Source organism: Myripristis murdjan, chromosome 1, assembly GCF_902150065.1.
Source record: "Myripristis murdjan chromosome 1, fMyrMur1.1, whole genome shotgun sequence".
NCBI classification, from domain to species: domain Eukaryota; kingdom Metazoa; phylum Chordata; class Actinopteri; order Holocentriformes; family Holocentridae; genus Myripristis; species Myripristis murdjan.
In genome coordinates, this window is record NC_043980.1 from 16,543,894 (window position 1) to 16,556,591 (window position 12,698).

General features: G+C 40.9%; 1 protein-coding gene across 1 annotated transcript; it reads left to right on the forward strand.

The window, feature by feature from the left end:
* Window positions 1–33: 33 nt before the first annotated feature.
* chic2 (cysteine-rich hydrophobic domain 2) lies at window positions 34–7,199 on the forward strand. The gene is made up of 6 exons (XM_030050684.1): window positions 34–389; window positions 1,494–1,548; window positions 3,616–3,771; window positions 3,939–3,995; window positions 4,082–4,141; window positions 4,759–7,199. Exons 1-6 carry the CDS (start codon window positions 259–261, stop codon window positions 4,807–4,809), a joined length of 510 nt encoding a protein of 169 aa, XP_029906544.1. The 5' UTR covers window positions 34–258; the 3' UTR covers window positions 4,810–7,199.
* The last annotated feature ends 5,499 nt before the right edge of the window (window positions 7,200–12,698 follow it).

Sequence of the window (12,698 nt, forward strand, 5' to 3'; positions counted from 1 at the left end):
TTTCGGCCGTTGACGCCGTGACGCAAGCACGTCGATCCCCCTTTCCGGTGTCGTCTGGTTACTGCGGCGGATGTTGATGTTTTGTTTTGGATCCTACAGAACGATGTGAGCAATCATCGCGGAAAGGTTTATTTTGTGCTTGTCTCTACAGTCATTTTTTTTTAATTCACATTCGTTTCTCGGTAAGGGTTTTATCTCTTTGTCGGCATCGTGTCTCTCCCGGCGTCTCTCCCGGGAAGCGCGAGGCCGAGTCGTGCGATGATGGAGGACTTTGATGAGATCTACGAAGAGGAGGAGGAAGAGGAGGACGAGGACAGGGCCGCGGAGGAGCAGCTCCTAAAGTACGCTCCGGACCCGGTGGTGGTGCGAGGATCCGGCCACGTCACTGTGTAAGTTACCGGCGAGGTTCACAGGCACTGACAACGAGGTTTACCGTGACCGTTAAACGGTTTTCCCCCGTGGTGTCGGTGTGTAACTCGGTGATAACTGGGCTAGCCGCTGAGTTAGCAGTTCGGCTAGCGCTCGTCCATAGCAGCGAACGGGTGAGGAGTGGCTAACGTTAGCTAGTGCTAGCTCGTTGTGGCTAACGTTAACTAAAGCACAGGGCCGAGAGTCGCATGCTGGTGCTGTGTCCGGTTTTGGTAGGTGAAACGAGGTGACGTTAGGTTAACGTGAACTCAAGATAGGTTTTCTAGTGTGGAATGTTCCGTTATACACTCTCATATTTCAAGACTATAAAGACAAATAAATTGGCTGTTATTAACCACCAGAATCAGTAAAACTTTTATTAACCCTCGAGGAAATCGGGTCAGTTGCAGTCGCTCAAATCCTCAAGTGAAGAAGTTAACTACAAGACATAGAAAAAGAAATAACAAAAAATGTGCCTGAGAGGTTTGTAAGAAAAGTGTGCTTGATGTATGTATGTGTAAATTAATGTTGCTTGTGCATTTTGTCTAAAGAAGTGCATTAATCCTACAAAATATTACAAGAGTATATCTAGACTAGAGTAAGAAATTGGGCATATGTTAAAAAAAAAAAGTGAACCTGGTAACAGGGTTATTTCACTTTTGAATTGTTGTCAAGTCCGACAGGTATAAATTATTGCACAGTTAAATGGTTAAATAAACTGTTAAGTAGTGTACAGGGATGCAGTCCATTGACTCAGGCTGGCTGACCCTCTACAGAGGTGTTAAAAAGTCTGATGGCCACAGGACGGACTTCCTGTGACACCCTGGTGCATCTCAATGGGATCATTGCCAATCCTCGAAAAAACTCCACCACCAGTTACCCAACAATACCTAATGTGATGTCTTGTTACGCTTTGCTTGTAACCTGGCTGGAACACACGATGTGGGCTGACAGTGTTTTTTCTTGTTCAGTAGGTGGTGTGTTTTACATGCTCTCTTGGAGATAAGAGAATTCCACTGAGCTGATTATTTAGATAGATATTAGGTGTGTTCATGGCTAATGTGTTTATTTTGTCACCTTCACAGGTTTGGCCTCAGTAACAAATTCGAGTCGGAATTTCCTTCGGCGCTTACAGGAAAGGTGGGTCTCCAGTTTTATGAATATCTGTCAGTATCTTATCTAGGAATAGAAACCTTGGAAAAACAAATTCTTACCTAGGTTATGTTCAGACAGCCAACAAAAAGTGACAGAGCAGATTTTATATTTCCTTGTTTTTATGCCACAGTGAATAGCGAATAATCACATTGAATGTGTTAGGCCTATTTGCAATTTTGAATTATGGCAAATTTCATGGGTGGTCCTAAGTCAGATATGCATCTAATTCCTGATGATGTTTATGGCTGTGTGAACACTCAGATCAGAATTCATGTCGTTTTCCCCACTGAGCACAATCACAACATCACTGTCAGAGCATTATCATTCATTGATTGTCAGCAGTGGTGGTCCAAAATAAATATGCAGCAGCATTAACGGGGAGACAAGAGGTTACAAATAGATATAAGGAAGGACGCTTCAATCCAGACGGCTTTGCCTTCTGTCCCCCAGCCTGAACAGCTCATTGACTGCCACCACATCACTGTTACCACAGCAAACAATTGAGAAAAATTGCATTCCAGCCAGGCTCGTTCTTCTTAGACCTGAATCTATAGCAAACTGGTTTGTCACTCATGTTATTTGCTCAAGCCATGCCTAATCATGGCCTTTATAGTACTTGCTAGAGACCTTAATTAGACCTTGATTAACTCAGGTTGATAAGGGTTCCAGAAGAGACTCCGCATTAAACCACACAAATTGCCTACAAGGTTACAAAGAACAGATAGGGGAAACACTCACAGAAGACAGGCTTGTCAGTCCTCTCAAATAGAGTTAGATTGCATTGTCAGCTCTGTTAATTGTATTTTCTTAATTGGCACAGAATACAGTGATGCATTCAGTCATCTGTTCATAGTGAAATCTATGTAGAAACATAGAGACTGTAGAAAAACACAACTCAAAGATTCACACATACCACCTTAAACATCAAATAGAGCCACACTGTGAACGTTTCATTTTACAGCTTATGATCACCAAGAGAAAAGAAATGATGTAAATGTTAAATTTCAGAGGAATCCCTCTCCTGTTTTCCTGCTGCCATTAAGGACCAGGTGGTGGAATTACCCACCCATATAAGTATTGTGGGCCATTCTTGGAGAATTTTTAAGCAAACATAGATGCTGTTCAGGACATGGCCCTCCAGTGCTTGTATTTTTTAAGGAAATGACACAGTTTTAATGTTGATATCGCTCTCATGAAAACATTATACTTTTGTTTTATTGAATCTATTGTAACCTTTTCTATCATCTGCTAGTATCAGCCTGAAGTATAAGAGCAAGTTTTGGATTAAGTAAGTTGGGTATCAATATTGGTGCAGATCCAGACATGTTTCACGGATTGGATATCAGAGTGACGTTACCGAGCCACGTATCAATATGTGATAGATGTGCACACACAGTGCCACCAGTAGTGTTGCTATCATATTTCTGGAGTTTATCTACCGCTGCTGCCTCCACACCAGTCTGTTAGCTTGGCTATAGCTATTTAAGACAGAGGGTTTCTTCTTCTGGGAATTCCACTGCAATACATTCTCAGATGATACTCAAAAGCTCAGGTATCGGAATTGGACTTCAACAAAATAAATATCCCCAAAATTGGATTGGTGCATCCTTAGCATATAGTCCTGAAAAGGGGAGATATGTCTGGTTGAGATCTGTATTCTACTGAGTGCGCTCTTGTAGTTAGGTTCTGCAGCAAGATTGCTGGCTCAAACCTCCCCAACTTGTCTAACCTGTATACAGTCAGAGTACTCAGAAGGCTTGGTAGTCTTCTCTGATTCTGGCCACTCTCTATTTGTTGAGTTTTGGTTGCTCACACCTGGATGGAGATATGAACTCTACGTGCTGGACGAACAGGTTCAGAGATTCTTTTGTACCTTTAGTCAGTGATAGGTTTTATGAATAAGTCGGTCATTGTAGCCTCTTTTTTGACTGTTGGCTCCAGTCTACATAACAGAATGCACTTGGGCAATGATAAAAAATCACTTGAGCGTGAACCACTTGTGTATGTATGCATGCACACATTTTTATTGTACCTATCCATGTGTTCTCTTAGGTGGCGCCAGAGGAGTTCAAGGCTAGCATCAACCGTGTAAATGGCTGCCTGAGAAAGACGCTACCGGTGAATGTGCGCTGGTTGCTGTGTGGCTGCCTCTGCTGCTGCTGCACACTGGGCTTCAGTCTGTGGCCTGTCATCTGCCTCAGCAAGAGGGTGAGATATGCATCCCAGTGTGCAAACAAAGCACAAGAAATGTGTTCACCTTTGCAGTGCATCACAACAAATCCATGTGAACTAAGCAATCAGGCAAAGGTTAAGGTTTTGTGTTTCAGTGGAGGGCATGTGGTCTGATGCTGTTATTGCCCTTTTTTAACTTACAGACAAGAAGATCTATAGAGAAGCTACTGGAGTGGGAGAACAGCAGACTCTACCACAAGGTGAGTAGCAAAAGCATGTACGGATGTGTGTAATAAGGCTGGACACGTTAGAACAATTTACTGACCGCTGTTACTCTGTTTCACAGTTGTGTTTGCATTGGAGACTAAGCAAAAGGAAGTGTGAAACCAACAACATGATGGAATATGTAAGTATCCTTTTCCAGTTATGTTTTAGCTCTTTCACCATCACTTTTTGGCACACAAAGCTTTGCTCTCAGTAATGCAGATGTTTTGGAGTCCTGTCTCCCATTCTTACACGATTTTTTTTAGCATCAACCCATGCATTACTCACCTTCAGGGTGCTTAAAAACAGCAAACAGTTACTCCTGGCTCTGCTGCCCAGCGATATGTGTGTGTGCTAGAGTCATTAGGCAAGTTTATGAAACAACGTTTAAATGGACCCATACAAAAATATCAAACATAGATACTAGTGAAAAGTTGGTATGCAAATACTAGTAAAGTCTCCTCTATTTTTTCCCCTTGTGTTTCCTGTGGTTGCAGTGGTATGTGGTTACCACACACTGAGCAATGAGCTAGAAAAGTTAGAACAACTGTCAACTCAGGTGGCAGCAGCAGAGGAGCCTGCACGCTCACGGGAGCGGCAGCCATCCTCTGTCTCCTTGCAGCTGCCACCTGCCTCATTGCTTAAGCTGCCATCGTGTTGACTTTGGTAACAGTAGAGGTGGCAGCGGTAACCTCTTGCTTTTTGAGAGCACATTACCCTCACAGTCACAACTAATCACATCTCTGTTTTCACCTCCAGGTAATCCTAATAGAGTTCCTACCCAAGATCCCCATCTTCAGACCGGACTAGCCAAACTGCAGCTGAGCTAAAATCTCCACTGCTTCCCAGCTCTGTCACAGAATCACAATGGCTGTAATGCTCCTCGGTAAACTTACTTCCCCAAAATACATCCGATACTTTATGTTTACAGGGTAGCACCGATCCTTTTTCTTTGACCTTTTCCCATACCCACACATTCCCTACACTTGTTTACAAACCCAGCATCACCAAGCTTTTTTTTTTTTTTTTTGGAGCGAACTTACCAATGAGCCACATACTTCCAGAGGAGCTGGAGCCTTTCGAGACAGGCCATGTTGACTGGCACATGGTTGTAGGACAGCAAGGGAGCTGCAACATGAATTAACTTGGGCGTGGAGATTGGACTGTTGATTTGAGCTCAGTGCGCTACAACTGGAATTTTGTCACCCTTTCTTTACTTAAGTACATGGCACAATCTGAACATGATAATTGTCTTGAAACTCTTTCATATATTATTTACTGTCATACCGCCAATTCCACCTGCAAAAAACAAAAACAAAAAAAAAACACCCCAGTGCTTTTGGAACTGTTGGTTTGGTGTTGGGGATCCTGGTAGAGGCTGTGGAGGCAACATTACATCGAGCTCAAAAGGAACCACAGACAAACATCGATGGAAGAGCTCTCGATGCAGATCCACTTTGTAGCAAACAGACAAGATCTTTGAGGGGCACCTCGGGCAAACAGCCAGATCCGCTGAACTCAGTAATGTCACACTGTTATCATCTACCAGACATCTCTACGTTCCCCCTCCTCTTGAATCCCTGCACAATTTTGACCGTGCATCACCCTAACCCAGTGACAATCACACTATCTGACTCCATAATATGAATGGATCTCTATGCCACAGACGTACCTGGAACGATGTATTTTCAGTGTTGTGTGTGTCCAGGTGGTGGGCTGTTGTCTCTGACTGCCTAGCGACTGCTTCAACGTGGCAGTGGAACAATTAAGCAGAAAACAAGCCCGTCGGTGGTGCAGAATGGAGAGCTTCTTTACTTTTTTAGTATCTTTAGTTTTGTTTACCTGTTTTGGTGAAAATGGGGCAGTCAGTGCTTGCAAAACTGTTCACTGTGTTTGTGTGTTGTGAGTGTGTCTGTGTGAGTGTGTGTTTGAGAGAAACATTAGCAAAAAAGACAAATCAGACATGGGGAGATACTCTTCACTCTGTAAAGCAGGGTTCTGTCTTTTGAAATATTTTGCCATAACCAGTCGTGTTACTTTTTGTTATAATTATTTATAAGTACATGAGTGCACATGTAATGTTTGCATTCATGAAATAGGCCTTGATTATTTTGTCAAAAGGTATGCTATGGTTGTTTTCTTCAGGCTCTGCACTGTGGTCCTGTGTCAACAGTAAAGCACACAATAGCTTTGTCCTTACACTTTTCACACGGCCTCCCTTCCTTACCTGCTCGACTTGGCTTGCAGGTGTGCTTGAGCCACGATGTGTCCCACTTGAGAAAGTCCTGTTTTTGATGTGTCCTAACTCACTATGATAAGAGGTCTGAGGTGACAGGGAATGTCAGTTCCCTGTTGGTTTTATCAGACAAAAGCAGATCTGTTTTTACGAACTGTTAATACGATATGAAGGGCACATCTTAATGTAATTAAATGTTTTATTTCAACTCATCAGCAGTTGGGATCATATCTGTTAGAGATATCAGGTGCATAAGTGTGAACAGAATATGCTTTTGTACTGTAGAAGTCATATTTACTCCATTGCAAAAATGCTCCAATGAAAGTTGCTATGCATAGATATATTAGTAGTCTTCTGAATACTTTGCAGATGCATATGTTTGTTAAAATTACTCTTATTATAATCACATGAAAATTCATGAATTAACACCAAATGGATTCTATATTTAAAGCTTATTTTCTTTTTAAGTAGAGAGACACCAACACGTAGCAAATCCCAGCATTTCACATAGCATTTTTCAAAACATGAATGGGAATGAATTGGATGCAGGAAGCCTCAACTTCTAAGCTACCAAAGCATGTACTGGACAGACAGATATTTGTGACGGACAGATCTGATCACAATTGTTGATGAGAGGTTAAAAAAAGGATCTGTATGTTCCTTTTAAATCAAACTTACCCCAAAATGTTGCCAGTATATAGAACAAGGAATAGGGTAAATGATTGAGGGCCATTATGAAAAGATGCAGATTGAACTTTTCCCAGCTCAGCACACTTTTTGGTTTAAATACTCACAAATACATATTGGTATGCGAGATTATCTATCACAAAAAAAAAAAAAAATGAACAAAGCCACTGAGGTTCAGGTCACTCAGCTTTGGTGATTGTATGGGTCATGCTCAGGGGATTATAATAGAAAAAAAAAACAGAAAGAAAGAAATGTAGCATTAAGAAATCTTCGCCTTCAGGTATGCTCCAAAGTTACTCCTTGAGAGGCAAATATACGTTATAGATCACGCGTTACTTGAATAATTGTGGAAATAATTATTTGAAGTAATTGTTTGCAGCATGTTTAAATTTGACACATGCCCCTAAGAGAAAGAGGCCCAACCACTGAAGGGTGCAGAATGTGCCCCGGGTTCTTCCTGTTCGGGTGGTGAAGGGAAAACCTAATCCATGGACCCACAATGTCCGTTTATATGTCAAACACCCTAATTCACTTGATTACCACTGTGTTGCCTATTGGTTTCTAACTCACTTTTCTATATTTCTGATTGGTGGTCCGTTTTATGTATCGCGGTGTAAGGCCATATGCAGATGTGTGTGTGTGTGTGTGTGTGTGTGAGAGAGAGAGAGAGAGAGAGAGGGAGAGAGTGAGTGTGTGTGCGCATATGTGTGCGCGCAGTGTATGCAGATGCAAATGTCCTCAGTAGTTCGCAGTCTGTGATTGAACCCTGCCCAGCAAATGTCTTTTTTTATATAATCTCTAGAGTATTCTGAATGTGTGTGTGTGTGTGTGTGAGTGTGTGTGTGTAAGAGAGAGAGCAACATAATATATGTATGTATGACTTGAGCAGGTGTATGTACAGTAATAAACTACCCATAAACAAGACTGTGGGCTTCCTCCTCTGTAATAAGTTTGCAAACTCACTCTTTTTGCAAGCTTGCATTGTGCCAAGTGTTGTAAGATCTTGCAAATCCACACGGTATGATGTATCCCCTGCAACTTTGATTTTCAAATTGTCACCTATGTATTTATGATATTTCAGCTGTCAGTTACAGTAAAAGAAAATGCAGATGCAAGTTTTTTCTGGACACTGACAAAAAACCAGCATGATCAAGGACAAACTACAAAGGAGGCAGATTTTTTATACAAATTAAATGTGCCTATCATTATATGTCTCTACAAATACACCACCATGTATTGTGCAGAGGTTCATGCAAAATAGTATGAATTATATTCACTTAATATATTGCTCTATTGGCAGAAGAGAATTAATCTCTTACACATGCCCTCTTCACTAAGCATCTCATAGCATTTCTGACAATGAGATTAGCTTGATTTGAGTTACATCAGAGTTGAGCAACCTTTTTCATGATGCCTTCACTGTTAGCTCTGACGTAATCTCAATACGACAGTGACAGTTTAGGTGTGTAATTCACTCTCATTGTCTGGCAAATGTGGGTCTGGGCAAAGACCTGTGCAAGAGAAATACAAATGCATCCTTGTAAAATCATGACATCCAATATGATGCTTAACAAAACAATACAAAAAATAAACAAATCCATTGCTTGGAAAATAATGTGATGTGGGCATGTCTGCGTAAATATGATAAATATGATATGAATATATTTACACAATATTTTTGAAAAGAAAACACCTGTCTGAAGACTAAAGCCAGCTGCCAGTAGCACAGGTAATATGGATTGCCACTCTTGTTTGTAGCAGTTGCAGTATAATTTGTCAATAACAAAATATAGCAAAATTCAGCACAGTTGACTCTAACTGGCAACTAACTAACATGGCCGCTGAATATTTTGTGCTCAGATTGTTTGATGTGTTAAATAAATGGCTGCTGGTGTATCAGAGAAAAGCAGTGGCCAGTTTGTTTCCTCATTCTGCAGCTTTAGCAGTGTGACAAGCTGCAGTTTACCTCAGGCCATATTCTATTTTTATTCCCATTTAATTACATTTCAATTTTGACAATGCTGCAGCTGCAATTTAAAGGCACAATAAGGAAACTATTTGACCATATATCTTTAGGTATACTCAGATATATCCTTTGGGTGTTTGATTTGTAAGTGTAAAATTGGCTTAATGTAATTTAACCGATAATAACTCAAAGTGCAAGTCTATTTCACGGCCATGTTTAAAGACACTGTAAATGTAAACAAACCTTTTTACAGCCTCAATTTAAAAAAAAAAAAAAAAAAAAAACTTTCAACAGGGGGCGCCATGCTAATACTAATTTGTAGTAGTGGGCAAAAGTTTTAGCAAATCAACAACAAAGATTAAGGTTCCTACTTTGCTCAGGGTCCAAGAAAAGAGGTGATGGAAAGTTGAGACATGCTGCCTGCTTCTTAAACTCCTCCAGTTCTGCAGCACTCAAAGACCTTCTCTTGCCTGAGAGGGAGAACAAGCACACAGAGGAAATGTACATTCATCATGGGGGAAAGATGTTCCTAGATATCTCACTTCTGTGTCTTAATCCCCTGACCATTACATTAAATCAGGCCATATAAAATTATAATGCAGTCCTTCCCCATAACATAAACTAATCTGTCTAACAGCCAGGCATGCAAATGTTCAAAATCTGCCCTGCACCCAACACACTGTGACATAAGAAAACACAAACTGCAGAGCTAGTTGGGTCCTATTTTTGGGACTGATCTTTAGAGATGTGAGGTAAAGTCAACAGAAAATTGAGTGGCTCTTTGTTTTGTCCTCTGAAATGGAGACACTCATCACAGTCCAAGGCACTGTGCCACCCATGCAAAGTCTAAAAGTCTGAATTTGAACATGGTATGACTAAAACCACTGCAGCCACTGTGGGCCTCAAAAAGATCATGTGACCTTGATGCCAGCCTGGATGGTTTTCAAGTGGATGGGCATACATTATATAAAAACTATCTGTCACCCATCTTTGAATACGCTGGCAAAATGCCAACATGTTTATCTATTTAATTATGCTCTAACAATGGCATGATGGTCTGTTCCTATATCCATCTGTTCAACATTTTACCTCAAGGCAATATATCTCCAGATCTGGTCAATGAAAAACAACTGTTAAACTGTCTCACGACTGAAGTCCGTCTGTAAAGAACAGTAAGTGTTCATTGCTGAATAAAGGATTTTTACTTTTTGTCACAGTCAGAGTGCCTCAGATATGTGGGCCGTCGTTTCCAGATGGACTTCATATTCATATTCATTCAGCATTCATTACAGTTTAACAATCTTTTTTTATATATATATTATCTGGTAATGTTTTCCCCCATCCTGGACGAGCAGCTGATTGTTTTTCACATTCCCTGTGACACTCGAGGACAGTTTGTGACGGCACCAAAGTCAACAAAATTCATCGTCAGTGTAGCATGACTGTGCTTTCCAAGTTTCATGGTAAACCACATTAAAGACTTGGAGATATTGAAGAGTAAGGGATTAGGAGTGTTGCCCCAGGTCAAGCATAAATAATTGATTGCATTGTGGACTGAGCACACCCATGTGTCATTTGGTGCAACATATTCCTATTGTCTTACTCAACAGCTGAAGAGAGTTGTATGGAATTCCAATGACGATGGCTTTTTGGTGAACCACGAGACAGTCGGGGCAGCCAGTGTTGAGTAAGACCATGGTCATACGGATGGGGGACTCTGCAAAACACACACATGCACATAAAGTGCTGTTGCAATACACACACAAGGACAAAGTCCAAGTATGTGGGTGAACTGCGCCTGCAAAACATATTGATGCAGCATCATACAGACAAATGTTGGCCTACTCACCACTATGGAAAGAGTTGTTTGCAAACGTTGAGGTATAAGTGAAAGACATGCAGTTGCCCATTCTGTCATAAGTAGAAAGAAAATGTATAGTTAGATAACAAAACACCTGAAAAATGTGGCAAAAAGGACCTTTCTGCACATGAAGAGTTCAATTCCCAAATGAACTAAATGCCAACTGAAAAAGTGGAAAATTAACCCCAAAGATTTTTGCTTACAAAATCGGCACATATCAAATGATATTATAAGTTGCATTTTTGAAAGATTGAACGATTAATGTCAGGTAAATATTTTTCCCCAAAGAGGAGTCACTGTATTCAGAATAAAGCATAAACTCAAAAAAAAAATGGAAGCAGTCTTTTTCAAGTCAGATTCAGTTACGTCTTCTGAGCCTCGTAGATGTTCAGGGTGTTGTTTTGGGAGCCAGCCATGACGTTCACCCAGTAACTCTTTACGAAGGCTTTCACCAGCACCTTGGACCATTGGATCTCTGAGCTCTCACCTATGTAGATCCACTTGCCCACCATCTGCAACAACAAGCAGATTCCCTCAGCTGCACAAGATGACATATGGAGACATAGGCGGATGGATTGGGATTTTTCAACAAGCCACAAAAACTGACTTTTTGAAAGTTGCTGAAAAACATAACAGTGACACTAACAAGCAGAAACAGAGTGTGAGACAGAAAGTGAGATGACGAGAAAGTCCTACCATGTCTCTGCTGGGGGCTTCCAGAGGTTTGGTCAGATTCTCACAGCTCTCCAGAGGAGCTGAGCGTCCAACTGAGAGAAGACTGAACACAGCAGCAGCAACATAAACAAACCCCAACATTGTTCCTTTTTTCTCTTTTTTTATTATTATTTTTTTTTTTTACACCAAATTCTCCTTTGTGTCCACCTTCAGCTGTAACTAGTTCTTCAAAGTCCAGAGGCTCGTAGCACACTGCACCACACAGGTCTGAATTGTTTATTCTCAAATGTGCTGTAACCAGATTAAGAGAGGGAGGGCTTTATTGATCGGTATTAGCAGCAGTATTCGTTTTTCAGATACTCACTTGTTTAGATGTAATTTGAAATCAGATTACAACTGCTGCAAAAATGAGAAAGGATAATATCTTTTGAAGAGAGAGAGAGAGAGAATAGGCAACCAAAGATAAAACAATGAATATAAGACCGCAGTACAACATGATTTTAAGATCATGATGCACAAAATAAACCAAATGACACCAAGACGACCGTGCCCTGAGGTAGTCTGCTGGTTAGTGAAGATTTTGTGATATTTTGTGTGAAATACACGAACAGTTCATGTGCCTGCAGCATATTGACCTCAAAGTGGTCCTGAAGGTCATTTTTCAGTTGTTCTCACTGCCCGTGTCTAATGTGTAATGTTTTATTATTAGTGTCCCTGTTTAGTCATAATATCCACATTACTGAGGATTGTTTATCCAAAGTCTTGTGTGTAAATGTCTCATGAAAGCACCAATAACCATGTCTACAATATTGTCAGTATCGATATTGTGTCTGGGCATGTGTGTGTGTGTGTGTGTGTGTGTGCGCGCGCGCGTGCGTGCATGCATGAGTGCGTGTGTGTGTGTGTGTGTGTGTGTGAGAGAGAGAGAGAGAGAGAGAGAGAGAAATTAATAGATAAAGATGCAAAATATCTGTATGTGGTTGGTGACATACAGCCAATCAAACAATTATTTGGCATATTTAAATGTGCAACTCTGCCAAATGCTCAAAACAGCTTCTAATAAGAATTAGTGCAATATGTGATTTGCCCCAACTTGGCCTTGAGGAACATACAAACTTCTGTCCAGAATCTGGACGCCGGTGTGGGTGTAAAGTTGTCTGGGCAAAGCTCTGCACACACACACACACACACACACACACAGACACACACACATTGCATCACAAGAAAAACAAAGTCAGAAACAAAATGAAATGAATGTAAGTCCATTTTAAGTT

Bases quoted from the DNA above. Each gene is read 5' to 3' on its own strand.
- chic2 (XM_030050684.1), top strand. From the start codon at position 259: ATGATGGAGGACTTTGATGAGATCTACGAAGAGGAGGAGGAAGAGGAG. The intron at 390-1,493 runs GTAAGTTACCGG...TCACCTTCACAG, and splicing joins GGATCCGGCCACGTCACTGT to GTTTGGCCTCAGTAACAAAT. The intron at 1,549-3,615 runs GTGGGTCTCCAG...GTGTTCTCTTAG, and splicing joins CTTCGGCGCTTACAGGAAAG to GTGGCGCCAGAGGAGTTCAA.